General features: G+C 44.7%; 1 protein-coding gene across 1 annotated transcript in view; it reads right to left on the minus strand.

The window, feature by feature from the left end:
- LOC120807643 (neural-cadherin) overlaps positions 1–20,716 on the minus strand; it is a 285,961-nt gene that overhangs the window by 98,653 nt on the left and 166,592 nt on the right. The window contains exons 13-22 of the mRNA XM_040159884.2: positions 18,896–19,145; positions 16,895–17,022; positions 16,489–16,675; positions 11,749–11,892; positions 5,381–5,501; positions 4,960–5,122; positions 3,508–4,176; positions 2,080–2,271; positions 710–1,153; positions 244–574 (exon numbers count right to left, since the gene is read on the minus strand). Coding sequence (XP_040015818.2) covers positions 244–574; positions 710–1,153; positions 2,080–2,271; positions 3,508–4,176; positions 4,960–5,122; positions 5,381–5,501; positions 11,749–11,892; positions 16,489–16,675; positions 16,895–17,022; positions 18,896–19,145 — 2,629 coding nt within the window. The remainder of the gene's footprint in view (positions 1–243; positions 575–709; positions 1,154–2,079; positions 2,272–3,507; positions 4,177–4,959; positions 5,123–5,380; positions 5,502–11,748; positions 11,893–16,488; positions 16,676–16,894; positions 17,023–18,895; positions 19,146–20,716) is intronic.

Consider the following 20,716-nt stretch of genomic DNA (forward strand, 5'->3'; position numbering starts at 1 on the left):
TGACTAAATCTCAACACACGTAAGACAAGTAGCTCCGACCGCTGCCACCTCAGAGATGACGTGTAAGATTAAATTCTGCCGTCTGCTGAAGAGTAACATCAGTTGTTACGGGTGAAAAAATTCATACCATAAGGAGATCTTATACCGTTATACCGCCCAGGCCTAATTAAAAAATGTGCTTCATAAGGTAAATGAAGACCAGTACACTATATGTACCTAACGCCTAACAAGGGAGCCCCTTACCTCTGTGACTATTGATGAAAATCTTCTTCTCCCCGGCCACATGCGCGTGGTCGTTTTGGTCGCCGATGGTCACCGTTAAGGTGGTGGTCACTGTTTTGGCCGGATGGCCGCTGTCGCTCATAATAATGGGAAGGAGGAACTCTTTCTGCCGCTCGCGATCAAATGTCCTCAAAGCTGTGAGCGTCGCCGTGCCATTCAGGTTGTCCTGGAGGTAGAAGTCGTTGCTGTGGCGATACTCGGAGGGGACGGTGAAGTGAAGGGGGGGTCCGTTCTCTGGGGAGTCCCGGTCCACAGCATGGAGGAGGGTCGACGTTTGGTTCAACTGTACGACCTAAACAAGCAGGGAGAGCATGACAGCTTGTGCTTTGCCAAGTTTCAACTGTTTCCATCATCCCCAATGGAAAACCAGTCTGAACTTTATTCTTCTCAGCGATGCCAAGCATCATATCAGTATGTTGTTACGTACCTGTGGTCCGGCTGCATTCTCAAAGACAACTGGGGAGTACGCTGCCTCAAACTCGGGTCCGTTATCGTTTACATCCAACAGCGGCAGCTGGACTGTGGCGCTGCCCGTCAGAGGTGGCACCCCGTGATCAGTTGCTATGACAACCAGGTGATGCTGCGATATCCTCTCCCGATCCAGAAGCCGTGCCACGGAGAGTACGCCGGACTGGTCGATGGTGAACAGCCCATCGGGATCCGAGTCCTCAGATAAGCTGTAGGTCATGTCACGGTTCTGGCCTGAATCAGAGTCACTGGCCACCAGGCGCGCCACACTGGTTCCAACGGCGATGTCCTCGGGTAGCGGGGCGAGAGCCAGGAGGTGCGGAATGAAGACAGGAGCGTGGTCGTTAGAGTCCTCCACCTCCACCGCACAGTGCAGGAGGCTGGAGAAGTCCATGTCCTCAACCTAAAACAGGGACCTCATTTAGTGTCACATGCAATGCCAGGGCAGTACAGGCGAGATTCACATGTATAAACATCCATCTTATCTGCCAAACGTCATCAGAGTCGTCTGCATGTTTCCACGGTAACAATAACCGCTGCTAAGGATTGTTTGTCTATTTGTCAGGAAATTACTGAAAAACAGTAGGCAAGATTGCATTGAAACGAGGTGGAAATGTCAAGCACCAATGAAGAACAACTTCCCACTTCCTTTGACATTTTACAAGGTGCGTGTTTGTGTTTGTAATAATTGATAACGATCATATTGATTGTTTGAGCATAAACGGTACTGGTAACCCTCATGTTAGGCAACATTTTTTGTATCCCTTTTGGCGAGGAAGCAATATTACCCATACATCTATATGTGCCACTGTGTGTTGTATATCCCCTTATAGGATTTCTGGTTATTTCTGGTTAACAGCTCCCTCTCAAGTATGTCTATCTTGTCTAATATATCTAAAAGTTGGCGAGTGGAGCTTTAATGTTCTTGTTTGTAGCTGACATATGACACCGCCTGTGTGTCCTGTGACTGACTTTATAGTTCTCCTCACCTACAAAGTATTTGATGTAGCTGTTATTAAGTGGATTTCAGAGATTTGTGCTCACTATCGAAAAAACTTTGAGATCACTGCTAATAAAATTTCCCAGAACAGTTCTTCCTTGTCTCATCCTTAGTTGTAAAACTTTCAAGGAACACAGTGTATGCAAACTCGGCCTACTAAAATCTATTCCATATCATCAGCACAGCATTGTTCATCCTCTGGTCATTCACACCCTTTGCTGAAGGTTCCTCCTGTTAAAGTAAAATGCAACTCCATAAATTAGAGAGAGAGATTAAGAAACTGAATCAAAGTAACCTTCAATGGAGCTTCTGGCACAGCTCGTCCCTACCTTCAGCGTGAGGTTGAACCTTTGCTCGCTGTGCCGTTCATAGTCCAGACGTTTCTTAAGCCTCAGGGTGCCGCGCTGCTCCTGCTTGTGACTGACCATGTAGAACTTCTGCTCTTGGTCTCCAGCCACAACACTGAAGGTCAGCTGGGCATTTTCTCCAGTGTCGCTGTCCTCTGCAGTGAGCTCAAGGACCTTACAACAAGATATTACGTAACATGAGCAAGGTGTCATTTAGTGAGTATTGGCATCTTGCATTTTGGATACATTGGTTGAAATGCTCGTGTATTTCTGACAATGGCTGAGTTACAAACAGGGCAGATAATCTGCTTTGTAGTTTAACATCAGCTTGTTCTATGAAAAAACTATGCTACAGTATGTATAGTACATTTTTTCAATTTATTTCAATATTTGTACCTTTTGGGGAGTAAAATCTTTTTTAATACTGGCATGCTGATAACAAAGACTTTGTTACTCAACCAGCAGACATTTTTACTGGAGTATTGACTGATTAACTGATATTATCAGTTAAATATTCAATGCTGTTGTTTCACAATCATCTTTTAAACTGAATTTCTAGAAAGTCAGACAAAAATAAGAACTGACAAATTACAGTCCGTGATGATGTCTTTTTCAACAAATTCAGGGGTTATTTTTCAATAATAATGATAACTGGGACCAACAAATAAAACAAACATTTCATAAATAGGTTGTTAACATGGTTGTGGATTGAGTGAATAAAAAGGCTAGGAAGAAGTTTCTCTACAGCATAACCAGTACTTTGTTTGTCATATTTTTAATATGGCATCTTAACTGGGTTTGCCCTGCAGAGAGGTAAAATGTCACACTCACTAAATCTCACCTGTAAAATGTCCTTGTCACTATTTCATTCTTACCAGAAGCAAATATTGGATTCCTTAAATTGCTGAAGCAAAGAGGGCAGAAAAGTTTGACGATGGATGTATAAAAAGGCCTGGATATTCAAGTGGCTACCCATCACTGTTGCTCCTTCATTACATAATAACCACAATGGGTTCAAATGGTGGAGCATCGGGAAAAGACGTTTGTTTAGCGTTAGTTGGGTGTCCCCAGCTCGGTTTGTTGAAGCCGCTCGTGCATGTACGTCAATGCTGAACAAACAGGGAGGTATTTTTTTGCTAAAAGAAGAACATTCAACTGCACATACAGCACGTCGAAAGCTTCTAGTTCCAATAAAAGTCTTCCACTGAGAAGTGTGCACCTGTTCTTAATACCAAGCTGTAGTTCAAGGCAGACAGCTGACTTGTACTTCTTTTGATGTTTTTCTGTAAGGTCTTTTTGACAGATGAAGAATTCTATTACATGAACCTACTTGAAATGAATAAAGGGACTATGTTTTTGATAGCTGTACAAAAGGGGGAACTTTTAACCTGGAAGCTCCTGCCGACCCACCTCTGCATTGGGCTCTGCATTCTCAGAGATCCTCGCCAGGCAGGAGCGCTCCGTGAATCTTGGCGCGTGGTCGTTCACATCTTTAATTTGTACGGTGGCGGTTCCTGTCCCCGTCATCCCTCCCCCATCTCGGGCCTCCACCACCAGGAGGTAGGACTCGACCTGCTCCCTGTCCAGACCACCCATGGCCACGGTGATGGTCCCTGTGGTGGGGTTGATGGTGAACATTTCCGAGAAGGTAGGAACCTCTCCCACCTGGATGCTAGTGGTGTCTAAACTACCCATAATCCTGTAAGAGAGCACGGCGTTCTGCCCCACAGCGGAGTCGTCCAGGTCAGTGGCTGTCATCTCCATCACGGACGTCCCCGCTGCGGAGTTCTCGGCCACGTCGCCGTGGCAGCTGGGGGCGCAGGTGAAGACTGGGGCATTGTCATTAATGTCCCACACATTAATGATGACGTCGGTGAAGCCCGTCAGACCTTCGCCGCCCTCGTCTGTGGCCAAGACCACAAAGCGCCACACGGCGCGCTCCTCGCGGTCCAGGGTCCGCTGGGCGTAGATCTTGCCTGTGACCTCATCGATTATGAATTCACTTTCTGCCCCCTGGCCATGGAGGGAGTAGCGCAGGGCCTCCTGGTCGGCATCCTTATCCGGGTCAGACGCCGTTACCTGTGACATCAAAAGGCACAGCGAGACAGAGCGGGGGATGAGAGCGGCATCACACTTCTCTTTACCCTAATTATTGACGTGCTGCTGACGTGATGTCTGCACTGGAGGCAATTCACAACGGCACTGTGCAGCTATGAACTCTGTGACAGGCAAAGCTGGCTCCTTGTACTCCCCCACCCCCACCTCTCTTCTTCTTCTGCGCCTTCTCACTCATTCTCAACACATCGGCAGCAATTACACCCTGTGCAGGCCGAAGATGTTTCAATTCAGGACAGTAATTGTGGAGTGATGTAGAGACAAGATTAACCTGTGTTCCTAAAGGGTACGACGTGTGCTTAAGAGAGGGAAGAGAGCATCGGGCTTACTGGGAATCACTTTAAAGGGGTTAAAAGCAGTTTACTGTACTCATGTAATAGAGATGGTTAACTTTAAAAGGTGCACTAGGTAGAGTGGATAAAATCCACCTATAAAAACAACCAACAATTGGCTGATGCAGACACCAATGGGATGTAACTAGTCGTAAAAACACCTCAATCAAACTCAAACACCAGCAGCAATGTTTGCAGGCCATCGGCTCGATGTCGTCGTCGGATGAGAGGCTGCGCCGTCCCAAAGCCTAAAGCGAGCAAACTGCCCCCCTATAAACTGCCCCCCTATAAACCGGCCCCCTATAGTGTCTGTGGGAGTAGAAGCGGTTGCTTGGTAATGCAGTCAGCTGTTATATCACTAGTGGGCCCTACTGATAATAGATCTACTCATCTGAGATGAATGCTTGGACTGTACCTGTAACACAAACACCGGAGAGCCATCCAGCTCCTCGGTCACGCTGCCGTAGTACTCGTTCACGGTGAACACCGGCGCCTCGTCGTTCTTGTTCATCACGTTCACCGCCACCGTCGTGTAATCCTCCCACTTCCCATCGGACGCCAGCACGAGGAGCTTGTACCTGTAAAGTTTTGCTTCGTCAGGGGCTTTCGCAAAATAACAATTGCTTGAAAAGGTCCGGAACTATTAGAATATGGAAGTGTAATTGTCTCGGAATTGTAGTTTAGGAAAGAAGCAGATGGACAGTGATGGACCAATGAATGAGGTATTTAAGAGGGAGAGTACAAGCATGTATTTGGGGAAAATCATTTGACAAGCATGTACCTCAAACAGTACACAGCTGTGTCTCAAAGGACTCTTCCCTGGTGTGTGTTCCTACCTCTTGTTCTGTTCGTAGTCCAGAGGCTGGGCGATAAAGATGGTGCCCACCTCTGGCTCCACATCAAACACCCCTCCCGTGTTCCCTGATGTGATCTGGTAGCGCAGCTTAGCGTTTCCACCTGTAGAACCGGACACGACGAAGGTTAAATGAGGGATGACAACACGCGTAGCTGTCTCATGAAAGGGCTTTGGTGGATTGCAGGTCCCTATCGAGCCTGTTTCAACAAGCCCCCCCTTCACTGAGATGGAGAGCATCCTTTCGCTGGTGGGATCAGATATTGAGAGTTTTGTGGGATCAGACTGATATAACAGCATTTTATAACATTTTGACAGTGGGAAGGCTGAAACCATACGATTGTTAATGTCAGGATTGGCCCTGGTGGACACGGGACGGTCGATGGCTATGAAAAATACATTGCATCATATTATGTTTTAAGTAATTAAGACCGTAGAATGTAGCAGTTGACTCATTGGGAGAGGATCGCAATGGGATTCAACTTGATGGGGTTTACGTTTGTATTCAGGGATTCACATTCGTACCATTTATACGGCTTCCTGCGAAGGAAAAAGGCCTGTCGAGGCGTGTTAAGCGTGACACATAGAATGTAAGTGAGTAAAAATGTTTCATTGGATAATGAATAATCCATTGTTCCAAACTGTTCAAAGTCGTACTGCTCCCTCACCGATCATCTCTCCCAACAACTCTTCTTAACAACGTTTCTTTTTTTCAAGCAGTGCAAAGCAACTGCGCTGCACTGTATTATGCTGATCAACAAAATGTTCCCCTTCAATGCAATTATGCCATTACTGGTAAAGCGATGGCCTGCATTTCAATCACTAGTGGATGTTCCCCCCTTAATGGTAATAGGAGAGCGAAAAAGGAGAAACCTCTGAAGACGAGAAGAGATCCGCAGCTTATTAGCGAGATGAAAGTCAAGGAAGGGGAGAGGAGAACGCGCTAATCCAGATCGCTTTGTACCTTCTCTCTGTTTGCTTTTTAAATGAGACATTTGGGGATATATGCAATCACGTTCCCGTCCTTTCCCTAGTTTTCTCAATCTCGTAAGTATTCAGAAAAAAAAGACACAGCGCAAAGGGGAATACGACTGTTCACATAAACAAAGAAATAGAGAGAAAACGTATTCCCAGCTGTACCAATTTCCAAACTCTTTTCATCTCCCTTGGCGCTGTGCTTTAATGCAGCCGGAGTACACTGACAAGGGAGCACACATGCGTACATTCATACATCACCAACAGTGGACTATCACTCTACTAAAACCAGGGGGGGTCCTGTGCTATTGGTCACTGGAGACAAAAAGGTTGTAGAGAATCTGCTTCTAGGGAATATTAGTTTGTGTGCTTTTTAATTGGCTTCAAAGGAAGCGCCCAGAGGGACTCGCATCCCTGAGTGATGTGTACCCGTCAGAGAGTCTGTAGCCATTCTTTCATTTAATGAGGTTCTTCACCACAAACACCTTCTATGTTCCTTTCACATACGGAAGTAGTAAGTAGTACCACATATTTAAACGGCTCAAATTCTATGAACCAAAAACATGTGCGCTTTAATTGCATTTAATTGTATGCACTCGAGATGAAGTTTTAGCAACAACATTAACCTAAGATTGTCCTTAATGACATAAAACATTTCAACAGTGCATTCATTTGAAGCTTGTTGAAAACACAACAAATGTTGTATCTCGTGGTGACATTTACACGTGCAGCCTACTAATAGCCAACATAAACAGTGCAAGGCTTACTTTCACTCATTTGTAATCGTTTGTAAGTCTGTGTTATCTTTGGTCCCATTTAGTTTGCCATCTCCCAAAGGATTCTTACCAGTGTGCTGCACATCTTTAGCAACATTTTATTACATAAAAAGATGAAGGCTGAAGGCTTTGAAGTGGTATATTTACATATCTCACATTTTCAACAGCTGTTCAATGAAACATGACAGAAGAGCTTTTGGACAAAACGATTAAATCCATTGAAATGTAGGTGAGTGTAGATTATCGGATGCTGTCCTCTGGAGACAAAAGCCACCTTAGGAGTTGAGTGCTCCTAATGATAGAAGCGCCATTCTTTAAGCTCTTTGATAATCTATGGAGATGATTCTCTGAAATGATTACATTCTTCACCTCCAAAGCATCTCCTGCTAATCTTTGGTTTAACATTTTAAACTATCCAAACCATCAACATCTTAAAATCCTGCTCCTACATAGCAATGGCAATATGTAATGGCCATTTATGTTGGCTACATTAGCTACGCAATGTGCAAACATTGTCCTCATTACTGGCTGCCAGAAGTCTCCAATCTAACGGCCTCCTCCCCCGACGTAATCCTTTTTACGCACACATAGTAAAAATGGAACACTCGCCTCTTGCATCTCGCTCAGTTGGTGGTTATACGCCGTTCCTGGATTCTCGCACTCGCACAACAAAGAAAGCCAATTCCCGTCTATCATGTCGTGTGTGTAGCTGCTATCCATGACAGGTGCACAGCAGGCCTCTGCACTCTGCACTCTAGTAGGAAAAATGCTAGATAATGTGCTGGTTACACCTCTTGCCCCTCTCTTCATCTCCACAGACAACGCATCCTCGTCTTCTCTCTCTCTCTCTCCTCCTTTCATGCTTCTGTGTTTCAAATACAAATTGATCCTGTTCACACATTCCCATTTATGTGTGTGTGTGTGTGTGTGTGTGTGTAGCTGGGACACCAAGGCCGTAGGTACACAAAGCATTTGTAAAAAAAGTTGAATGATGTGGTCTCAGCACTTAGTAACACTACTTCAATCAGTGGTAGTTAGGCGTGTTGAAATGTATAGATTATTTCTCTGTGGGTCATTTTGTTGAATTCCGGACAGAAAATGAAAGATACTGATGTCTTAGTACCAATATTGACTGCCTGTGGCTCTCCAAGACGATTCTCCACAGCTTTGTAGCAGACAGGAATCAGAAGGGGTTTTTTTCTAAGCGAAAACAGCAGCAGCAGAGATCACTTGGACTCCATTCAGAGGCCCTCACCGATGACAGCTATAAGTGTCGATTGTTTTACACAGGTATTGCCTCACAGAGTAGGGTTCTCACAGATGAACCATAGCGGGCGCAAGACGCCCCGACATTTGTAACATCTGATCCAACTTTAAAGGTAAAGAGTGGTTTCTGATAGTGAAGGCTGAGTATTTGTGGCACGTCGGCCTGCGGTTATTGACGTCAGTTGAGGCAGCTCACTGACTAAAGTGCCTGGATGGTTGAAAAATAAATACAAATAAATGAAACCACCCATCCATCATCTCAAAGATGCAAGTTCAATCCCAGCCTGGACACTTGAATGCATTTTCAACAGGAGCAGATTAAATCAGATGCACTTGCACTCAGAGAAATAGATTATTTTCATAAATCATCTGCTGATGAATCGTTACTTGAACTCTAGCCAACTTCATGTCAGAATCTCGCCATTGGTTCGGTATTCAAAACATATTTTATTTTATGAAGACTAAAAAAGAAAAGTTTTGAAGCCCCGAGGGTAGAGGAAGAAAAAATACATTTTTTCAGTCAGATCCAAACAGTTTTCTCTCATGTGTTTATGACGTGAGAAAAATGTCCTTTAAACCGTTGCTTCAACAGATGCTTTTAAACGAAATAATATTCCATGAAATTGGTGGAGTAAAGGAAAGGTTTTTTAATTTATTTTGTCTTCTTTAAAAAAGTATTCGTTAAAATCTATAAAATAAAATCTTTTGGGAGGTGACTTTGTTTTTCGTCAGGATTTGTTTGTCATCGTATTACTACTTTCCCAAAAGGCTAAATGTCCCACAATCTCAGTTTTCTTCTTTTGTTATCCATCCGAGTTTGTTGCTGTTCAGAAAATGATTTAACATTACTGTAATCCAATTTTTGTTTGGAAAGAAATGTATTTTAATCCGTACTAATGTGCCCTTGTGGAAAATATGAATGGGTTTGATCCTGTTGAGGACTGATGCACAGCAAACAAGTATTTAGAAAAACACTAAAAGGTTTCACTTGCCGAAACGTTTACCACACCGGTTTAAAAGATGAATGAATAGAATAAAGACCTTAGAAAGATAATCTTCACAAAACCTTTCTTTTACTCTTCCAAAACAACAAGCTCCAAGGAATTCAGAGTAAACGTCAAAAACAATGGCGACAGTGTAACGGAACTAATTGGGAGGTGGGTGCTAAGCGTCTTTGACAAACACGCCACTAACAATTAGTATTCCACCACGTCGTTTCATGCAAATAGTTGTTTTTTCTGCTAAATTAAAGCACAGAGTGTCATTCAGAGAACCTTAAGGTCAGAAACAAAAGAAACTATTTAGTTTAAAGTTAGAAAATGGATTGCCTGAACTTTTCTCTCCTTTTCTCCTTACTGGCCTCGCAGGGCTTCCGTAGCTAAGTGAGCAGGGGATTTTCTGGCTGATACAAGCAAAATCAATGGTTACCGGACACAAGAAGAGAGACAACTAACAAACGCTGCATTGCAGCAACGACAGTAGGAGAAGCAGACGTCTCTCTAGTAAAGATGGATGGAAGCAATACTAAGGATAATAACATAAAGAATAATAAGGAAAATGACTTGATAAAAGGTTTATAAGAGGAAAGACGACATTTAACATGTTGTTGTGAAGCGGGATGCACTCACTGTGTTTTGGTGAGCGACATTGATTATAAATCGAAACTCTGATTGCTTTCAAGAAAAGTCCACAGCGTGCTATTAAGGCCGCTGGGTTTTAGTCCCACAAGTCAAGAAAGTCCATGGCCATTAGCAGCTAAAAGGCCCCGATGGAAGCCGCTCCACGCCACATGCCTAACAACGTCTGGCAGTCACATTTAAGGTGCCCGATGTTAGGGCAGGTGGGATCAGGAGGAGAGTGAGTATCGGACCCGCATGCATCATGTGGACAGAACCAGTCTGTTTGACAACAACTGAGAACTTAACTGCTTCAATAGATACATTGAGAGGTACTTTCACTTCTCTGCCATTGATGACAAGAGGATAGTTTCTGTAGGTTGAATCTTGAAGCCTGTTGCAGTCCCCCCTCAGCCGCAGTCACATGACGCTGTTGTTGGTCTGTATTTGAACTTATATTGCCATCAGGCAACGTGGGGAAGCACAACTAAATGCTGTTGTACCTGGTGGCAACTCTCTCAATGACATGTCCATGATGCTCCTTTAAGCACGACGGATGCTGCGATATCATCAGGGAACTAGGGGCTGTTTCTTCATTGAAAGAAGAAGAGCAAAGCGCGCCACTGCAGACCTTTCTCCGCGAAAAAAAACATGTTTTTCCTCTTTTTTGAAAGACGGGTCATCCGATCAACTGGCAATTTCATATCTCTTTCATGTCCTCCTCCGGCAGCGGCCACAACCTATTCAAAAGCTGCATTCCTTATCCTCTTTGAAGTGTTTTTATTCTCTAAAGTTGGTTTTGGATCAAGATAAAAAAAGTATTACTTGACTTGATTAAAAGCGAGATCGAAAGAAGAAGCTAATTGCAATCGATTGGTAGTTGATGGAACAGAATAGAAAGTCTTATTCCCGTAGATGTTTCATCCTGAGATCATGTTTCTGTAGTTTTCCATCTTGTGGAACCTCCGAGGCTATCGACTAAACTGAGCACCACATCTTCAGACCGGTGGGGAATAAAAGACGCCAGTGGTGTCAGAAGGTTCTAGGAGGCGGTGCTGGCTGCGGTCGGAAACATCCCAACAGTCAGAAATGTTTCACCAAACAAGTGGGGGGGAAAAGCCCGACGTGTTCACATCTCGGCGCTTGAGAGATTCTTTCTTTGCCTCACACGTTGCTCCGGTTGTCATGACTTCATGTCACGTTTTGTAGTGGAAACCTATTTTTGTCCTCAGAGTAAAAGGGGTTCAACAGAAGCAGCGTGTTGCCTTTAAGGCGTTTCTCTATTTAAATTTCGACATGTTTTATTTTTATGCTGTGGGTTCTTTTTCCTGTGTGGTGATTGGTAGCAGTACAAAGGCCAGAGAGGACGGCATGTGTGAGAGGAACCTGCATGCATCCAGTAGGACGCATCTTAGAGGCGATGCTGTGAGTAAATGCAGTTTGATACTGTTAGAGCCTGTAATGTATTGTTAAGGTTGGGTTTGTTTTGCAGTTGTGTTGTTTTATTACCAGTTTCCACCAGCACAGTAGGGACACGAGTGACGGTGGAAGGTCAAACTACTACGACTGTCTTCATTATCGCGGCTTAGCTTGATGCTCGTAATGGAGACATTACAAGCGGTGAGGTGAAAGGTTCTCACCACACGGGGAAGGAGAACACGGTCCTTCCTCTACATCCATCGCCCCATTGCAAGGAGCACAAACCCATGGGCACCCACCTTCGTCCCCGTCGTTGGCACTGACGGTGAGAACGGCGAAGCCTACGTCGGCGTCCTCGTCCACGTCTACTTCATAAGACACCTGTGCAAACGCCGGCTTGTTGTCGTTCACGTCGCTGATGAAGATGCGAACATATGCCGTGTCTGAAAATGAAAAGGTACGAAAGAGCGAGAGCGAGAGAAAGAGGAGGAAGGCAATCATAAACATCAGGATGTTGTTATTCTGTTGCCGTGAACATCTGTCATCAGTCCGTCTGGGAGAGTGACGCGTTTAGCCACTTCCACCAGCCTGCGCACTTACATCCACACACAGACGGCATTTCTTCCAGCACACAGACAGGAACACAAAGAACATCCCCTTTCCGCTGTCTGTCACTTTTAAGTTGCACCCGTCGTACGTCTCCACCTTTTCAGATTATTTTACCGTGAAAGACAGACATTTCTTTCAACTGGGGACCGAGGCGGAGCACCAAGCGCCCGGGGGGGCGTCCGTACGTGGCCTGGCAGTAGAGCAACCCAAAGCACAAAGCGCGCCTAGCTATCCGCATCAAAACGAGCAAGATCTGCAACACACAATTGAAGATGAGATGAATTATTTAAGAAAGGGTGGTGTGCAGTTCAGGGCCCAGACAGCACACGAGCACAGCCATCCAACGGGTCTGCTACCTCAAATCCAGGCAGCACGAGAGCTTGTTAACTGACTGTCAGAGACGTGTTTGTTAAGGTTATTCTTGTGAGCATGCCTGTTGGTGTCAATGTACAAAGTGAAATACGGCAAATATCGTCACACCTCCTGAAATTTTCTTTTACTTCAACTGCCGTTCCCTTTTGGAGCTTTAAGGAAGCAAATATTCAATGAAATGAGTGGGACAAGAAAACATGTAATACTAATTATGTTCCGTACTTGAAGAGTTATTACTACAACTACAACAAGGGAGGACGACGTGATGAAGAGTAGAAAGTAGAGTTTATGTTAATAAATTCTTCAGACGGATATTTCAAATACAAAGCTTATACTGAGCACAACTGAGTACAGTCGATAACTTTTCTCACCTACTGATGGGGCGGAGGAGATGTATAACACCAGATGTCTGACGTTGACCTGAACGAATGCCGTAATTTGGTGGGTTTTAAAAGAGGAATCTAATCTGAGCGTAGCTCTTTTATGGCCGAAACAAGGCAATACAGTTTCTTTATTGTCGTTGTATAACAGGGCTACTAAATGAAATGCAGTTTGTGTCCCCATTTGGCTACATAAGTGTGTTGTGGAGGGAGGAGGATGAATTATGGCCTCATAGTCTCGCAGCATGAACACAGTAAAGAAGCTGTTCTGAAGTTTCCCTTTATCTGCAGCAGGATGAGCTGCCTGTCGCTCCAGTGGGAATTTGTCTATTTTGCTTTCTCCACCAGGATGGAGTGTGATGACACACTTGGGTTGTCTGTGATGCTGATTGGCAGCAACGTAAAGCGTTCACTGTTCCACCTCTGCTGCATTCACGTGAAGCGGCGCTTGTGTCTTTGCCTCCTTTTTCAGCAGAATGAACGATCAGCTTTGTGTTCCTGCGTTGAGCAATAGGTCGTTCTCCCACCATCCCTCTAAAGACCGTTTCAAGTCTCAGCGCTGCCTGATAACTGAATAGCGTGACCAGGAGGGGGCTGAGCACACGGTGCTGGGGGGCCCCGTGTTGAACAATACAGTGCAGGAGATGTGGCTGCAAGTCCAAAATGCATGGGGTCAGTTCATGAGGAAGTCAAGCAATCAGAGGTCCTCAAACACAGGGTGCTACATTTCAGGAGGAGGGTGGGGGGGGGGGTCTCAAATCAAGGACAGCATTCTGACGTAGGTGGTGCAATTTTCCTGTGTTGCGTTGTGTTTCTGTTGCTAAGAAGCAGTTTCTCAAAGCGCCTTATAAGAATATGGGGGAGTGCGGCGGGCCGGCGGGCCTCTCGGCTGGAGACACTGCAGACTCTTTAGGTACACAGACGATGGTGGCTTTCTTGTTGAGGCGACCCTGAGACAAATACAGTTAGTGTTGCAGGCGCTTTAGTCTCTTACCGGCCTGAGGCACTTTGTTTCATGACTACCAGCTCCCAGTCTGACGCTGGTGATGCTGTATGCTTCCTTGTCACCTGTCCTCAAGGCACCTTTTGTGTCTCCATTCATCCAGGCCTTCTGCTTTGGAAACAATTTATGGTTGGCATCACTAAATAATCAGTGCGTTTTCTGGTATATTGTGACACGGTCTATTCCACCGGATTGATGCTCTCCTGGGTGATGGCATCTTGGAACATGTGCCGGTCTGCACATTCAACACAGTCCTGTAGAGCGATATGCACTGACACATATTGTATCCGGGTAGTTTTCTGTACGGACGCGTGGGCGAAGAGTCTCACTTTGCTTTGTAAGTGCAGAGTCCAGAAACATCTGAGCACACAACGGCGAGGAGCCGGATGGGTAGAAGTATAACTTTGGGTCACTGCTGGGTCCGAACCATGTGCGCACGTGACCTGAAGAGTCCCTACTTTTTAATAGAAAATCAAAGATTCAGGAGCAAAAGTTAACCCTCTCCCACAAAAGAAAGCGGATCGTGTGGCCAGAAACCACCGTGGGATTTTATTTCATGGGATACAATTTGATATGCGTTTGAAGCGATGGTATCTGGGAGTAATGTCTGTATTTTTTGGCCTTTTTCCTGATAACATTTTAGAAACTGCAGCTGTTCAGGAGGTGGTGACATGTTTCCGTTACAGGTTCAACATGTCGCTGAGTTATATTCAGTCGCACCACACTGAAATGATTCCCATGTGACAATTCTAATATCAGAGATTGAAAACAGTCACTTCTGTGTGAAATTGGTCAATTTGGCTGTCACCCATCTGTCATCATGTGAACCTCATTTAATATTCATAGCACCAGAGAAATGAAATAAAAAACTCCAGCACCTTAACTGCAGTCTCCCAGTATCTGCTCTGCTTAACATTTAACTGGTGTTTACATTGACACCAGTGTCGTGGTGGGACAAACCTAGAGAGGGGATCTGTTAATAATCTATGATTACATTTAGAAAGAACATATCCTGGGCTGTCTGGCTGTTTATTCAACAAACATCTGTTCAGTTCTCTGTGTGTCTCTCTGTACTGTGGCAGAATGTACATGTTTCATCTGGCAGCAAAGAGGAGAGTAATGGGGAAAGATGGCCATTGGTGTGAGAGATGAGCAGATGTCGGGGACGAGACAAAAAGAAGAAAAAAGTGATTGTTCCAGCCTTGAGTGGAGATTTGGAGCCTTCAAGAAGTCCACGGAGCAGCTGTTATGGCTCTCTGCCCTTTTGTGCTCCTCCTCTTTTCAATCAGTGTAACAAGGTCCACCGTCATTATATACACTGGATTACAAATCCAATAGCAACCGAATGCTAAAAAACTAAAAAGTATCTTGGAGATCTTCACCTGGGGGGGTGAATCATTGCATTCGCCCAAGAATGCAATGAAATACAATTTCATTTTCTAATTGCAAAAGCATGGGTTTATTAATTATTAACGGTTAGATTGTGAGCACAAGGTCAGAACTCCGCCCTGCGCTTCATGTCACACACGGGAACAACTAGCTTTCGGAAGGCCAGCTAGATGGTTGTGTTAACCTGTGTTAACGTGCAGCTCTATATATACGTACACACACACACACACACACACACACTCAACTGTAGCTGACTGCAGAGTTCCACACTGCCCCCAAGAGAAGCCTGAGCACAAGCGTGGTTGGTGGGGTCTCATGGCGTGGACATCCTTGGCTGAGCACGACTGCGGGCACGTGGGACGCAAGCAGCGTTGGACGGACAGGTATGAGGCACGTTGTGACTGGACTCGGGAGCCTTACTAATGTCCAGGCTGCAGTGATGAATTGTGCTTCATTAATTGGAAAGCTGTGCTTGGCGTGATTCCGTCAGGGGAACCCTGCCTGCCTGATTGCACCTTGCCAACTCTTTGCTGTGGGACGAATCATGTTCTAGCGCTGTTCTAAAGGGACATTTTAATGCTTGAGCAAACAATTATCTTTTAGACAACGGACTTCTTACAACGCTGTCGGTGCAAACAGGAGAAGATCTTTTCTCTTAATGAAACAAACCAGAGCCACGAAGGAGAGAAGAGAAACCTGTCCTCAAGCCCAGCCAATAGCTTTGGAAGGAAGCACAATCTGCCAATGTGCAAGACAACACTCCCTCACTAACAAATGTGAGCAAATCCCCAAAGACAGGACCCAGGATCAGCTGGAAAAGTCTCGTTAGAAGATGTTCACACTATGTTCATCACTGTGGGTGTGGTGTTATAGCACCACTAAGTGCTATTATAAGCGCCCCCAAAGTGCTTCCTCGTCCCGGTATAGTGGCTACAGTACATGGCGCTGGCAGGCAGACCTACTAGGAGGGAGTTACAATAGTCAAGGCGTGAAATGTCACGTGGGAGAGAGACGGGGACGCATTCCCCTGATGTTGTGCTGCAGGTGGGTGTTGTTGCTGGAATGTCGGCAGTGGGGGGAAGTTGACTGACGAGTGTCACACCGTCAGGGTGGAGGTTAAGAGTATTGTATTTATCAGATGTTTCCTATGTCCTACTTCACAGCTGCACCATGATGACCTGACAGCTATCACTCAGTACCAGTCCAACTTCATGAAATATGTTTTAATTACTGTTCTTGGCAAGATGCCCCCCCCCCCCCCCCCCCTCAGCAGCAGTCCCACTCACCAGAGTTGGGCTGTCCATGTTTGCCGGGCCGAGCGGACTCCCAGCCGTCCACGGACTGAACCTCCAGCAGGTACGAGCTCTTGGTCTCACGGTCAAACACCGTCTGCGAGTAGATGAGTCCAAGCTCCGGGTCGATACGGAAGTACTGGTGGTCTCCACTACGATCCTCCAGCAGGGAGTAGGAGATCTAAGCAGTGGTGGAGGGGGGGGTGTTGAGGCAGACATAATTATACAGTATAGCAGGCCAGGTGCTACAACACAGTTAAACAACTCATTTACGCAGCTGGGAAGAACATGTGTTCGCTAATCAAAAACAGAGGGAGTGTGAAAAAGAAAGGGAGTCCTAAAGATCTCTCTCAACTGATCATGTTCACCACCGCGTGTGTGTGTGTGTGTGTGTTCTCACCTTGCCATTGAGACCCAAGTCAAGGTCATTGGCCGAAACCTGGAACACCAAAGTTCCCGATTCTGCCCCCTCAGTGACGGAGGCCTCGTAAATGGAAGAAGTGAAAAACGGGACGTTGTCATTGACATCTAGAGTGGGAGAGGAACAGGAGCGATGTGTTTAGGATGTAGCACATCATTTAAAATAGGACGTGTGGTGTGGATGTGTAGAAACGTCTCCGATGATTGATGGGCTCGTGGCAAAGCCCAAATTGCGTGGCAGCAGCACCTGGTGGTAGCATCCATCTAGCCATCAACCCATCTAACGGCACCTGCTTATTAGCAAGAAGCCGTAAGCACGGTATATAAAAACGGTTATAACACAGTTATAAAAGTTTAAAAAAAGAAACAAGCAGATGTTATTCTTCAAAAAACAGTAGCATGCCAGCTTCCAGGAAAGGTTTGAACACAATCTTAGTTATGAAAAGACATTGATTAGATCTACCCCTCTGCAATCTAAGTCTCTGCTTAAGGCTATTTGATGCCCATGCATTACATTGAAGGGTTATTGCAGTTAAATTTGCTACTTGTCCCAAAATGTCTTGGCAAATGCATAAAGACCAGTATGCATGTTTATCTGGCTGCTCCTCACTGATCGCCAGTGCATTTAATAACTATATATATATAAATATATTATTAGTTATAGTCATTTGTGAATCATTATATTTATTTATGATCTATGCATTCTGTAACTAGACACTTTTGAATGCCAAGTTTTGGTTAATTGTGGTGTGTTGCTTGAACTCCAATACAAGTAAACAGCTTTCACATTAGAATTAATCAAATGAATAGAATAAAATTGAGTTTATTTTGAGTTTAAAACTGAGGGTCATGGGAGTCGTGGTCTTTAACACCCATTTTTACCTCCTATGTCATTTTGGCTGACGTGGTTATTCTTGTGGGTTCAGAAGCTTGATAACTCCGTCCAATTAAAAATGAAGACAGCTTACATCAGTTACATTTAGCAATGAGAAAAAGCAGGAGAGCAGATAGGATGAAGCAGATTGTACCATGAGCCAGTGAGACAGGCACTGCACTCCAAAGTTAGCTTTAAAGACTGGAGCCAATTGTCCACACAGTCGATTTAAGGTCAAGTACACGACAGAAATGACAGAAATGAGCAACACATTAGATCCAATCCTGATTCATGTGCCATTTCCGCTTCCCTTTCTTCTGAGCAAATGTCTTAATATATGAATTAAAAATGGGGCCTTATATCCATTTAAACCCTCCCTGCCTCCGCTGCATTGTATCTGGAGGAGTCAAAGAGCTTTGTTATTAGGACAGATAAGCTAGAGGGGACGCGGGTTGGAAACAAAGGACAAGGGGAGGTTAGAAGAGGGACAGAAAGTTTGTGCGTTAAAGATTGAACCAAAACACATTAGAGAATAATGTTGATCCTGTTGTAATGTGTCAGTCACATAATCTTGTACAGCACTGTAGTAAAATAGTAACTGTAAGACCGTAAAAGGGTTTTTGAATACGCATGCTCTTGTTTTTGTTACTGGTATTCTGGAAAGTCCATTTAGATCGTCTTGTGAATTAAACATGGAAATCTTTTCTATTCTTCCATTAGCTGTCGCTCAGCCGTCTGAGAAGAATCCTCAAACACACAACTCGTCTTTTGTCCCTGCAAACAATCATTCTGCCGGTCAGTGCGCTGCACCTACGAAACATTAATAGCACAACATGTCTTTAACTTTCCTTTGTCTTCACAACACCGTCATCTTTCTTTTCACCTGAACACTATATTTCTGATGGTAAATCCACTAGATCCTCTTTAGCTTCCAAAATAGCGTTAATGCAAGAACTTGATTGATGTGAAATAGTGCTTAATGTTAACGAGGAATAGTATTAAGTGCTCTGAGAATACGCAGTGTGACAACAGGAGGCCACAAGGTTTAAGGGTTTGATGAACCGTAAAACTGCTCCAAATAAAACAAAAGAATCTACGAAGGCTCACCTGTGACGTTGATGTAGACCGTGGTGAAGGCCGCCAGCGGCACAGCGGCGACATTCTGCACTCGAACCCGCAGCATGAAATTCCTGGTGGTCTCGTAGTCCAGGGGCTCCGCCACCAGGATGGAGGCGGAGCCGTCCTCTCGGTTGGGGGTCAAGTAGAAGCGAACTGGCATGTTGGTCTCAGGGACCATGCCGTCCTCCAGGTTGTAAGTCACCCTGGGATCTCCGAGAGGCGAAGTGGCCTTGATGTTCTGTTTGGAACAATGGGCACTTTTAGATATGGTGATCTGTCATTGAAGCCTGCATGGGTAGGACTTTTAATAGTGGACCAGAACTAGTTGTTAACATTGAAAACGATTCAGGATTTGTCCAGTTAGTCAGTTACGCCAATGATTGAACATGACCTCTGCGTCCACGCTAGCTACTAGATATCATGAATTGCTTCATGTCGATCTCCTCTCCTCACTGTTAGAATAAATGTAGTCACACATTATTACTTTCTTGTGTAAGTGAGGGACGACTAACAAAACCAAATATTTAAAAAGGACAGTAATTTGAAATTGAAAGAAGTTTATTATGTTTCCAATGAGCAATTTGAAGAGCTGGAAGAAAATAACCCTTATGTGGCCAATGATGCTACTGATAGGAACAGGAGCGGGGACAGCAGCTGCTCAGCTTTAATTGTGTGCGCGTTCTCAATGGGATGGAAGAATTATTCGCCCAATGGACAAAAAAGTGTTTTATAGCGTGATAATGAACACTAAAATATTAAGGCAATCAGTCCTAAACTGTTGGACGAGACCACAAACCCACCGCAATCAAAGTGAAACACACACTTCTCTTCAAACTAATTAAGAAAAGGTCATTCACAGATGATGCCATATACACCCAAATTAAAATCAAACGATGCCATCTGTGACGTGATGTGTTTTGGTTATGCGTGAACAGGCTGTGTACGTTCAACCTGCGATGCAAAGCAGTCGGAGTAACGGTGCAACGCGAGCTGCCAAACGTTAGTTTCCACGGTAGAGCCGTAACAACCCACTGGGAGTCATTGCAGCTTTTCACAAAAGCCGAATCAACAGTGCGCTACCATTTCCATTAGTACACTGTACTGATGGGAAGAACAAAATTGTGATTGTCAGCGCATCGCGCACACACACACACACAGTTAACATGTTACACACCCATTCTCGGGTAAAGCACTCTCCTGTCTTTTCATTTCCATCCCTCGGTTTGAAATATTTATCAGCAACTTTAATGGACTTAATTGCTTTCAAGATCCTTGGAAAATTCTGTTAATTAGTTAAAAATCTGTAGAGGAATAAAAGGGCAATATGAGTAATCAAATGCACTTGACAGGATGCAGCAAAACTGTAACGATAATGGAGATTTATTAGTGGAATTTTGTTGTTTTTAAATGTCAGCATTTATCTATATAGTTGTGGTTCCTATCAGTGTCATGTGAGATGTACGTGACGTAATCTTTGGCAAAGAAGCACTACAGGCTTTTTCTGCGTGGATTTCTCTGATCTGTGAAGGGATGTGCACTGGAGCGTCTTCTATTCTTTTGCCACCTGCATGAGTATAGGCACAGTTTGTATACTACAGTATGTTTTGGCTGGGAGTAAGTAGCTTGCACTCATTGCACCGGGTTACATACGTCCAATGTCCAACCTTCTTGGCCGATGTACTTTGATGGATGACATCGATCACAAACACTGAATGGCTGACTGGACATCCCAAAAAACAGAGGGGAAGTTCACTAGACAACAGCACGGAACCATCACAACTTTTTCAGGAAAACGAGGCATCGCATTGG

Source organism: Gasterosteus aculeatus, chromosome 12 (genome assembly GCF_964276395.1).
Source record: "Gasterosteus aculeatus chromosome 12, fGasAcu3.hap1.1, whole genome shotgun sequence".
Taxonomy (NCBI): Eukaryota; Metazoa; Chordata; class Actinopteri; order Perciformes; family Gasterosteidae; genus Gasterosteus; species Gasterosteus aculeatus.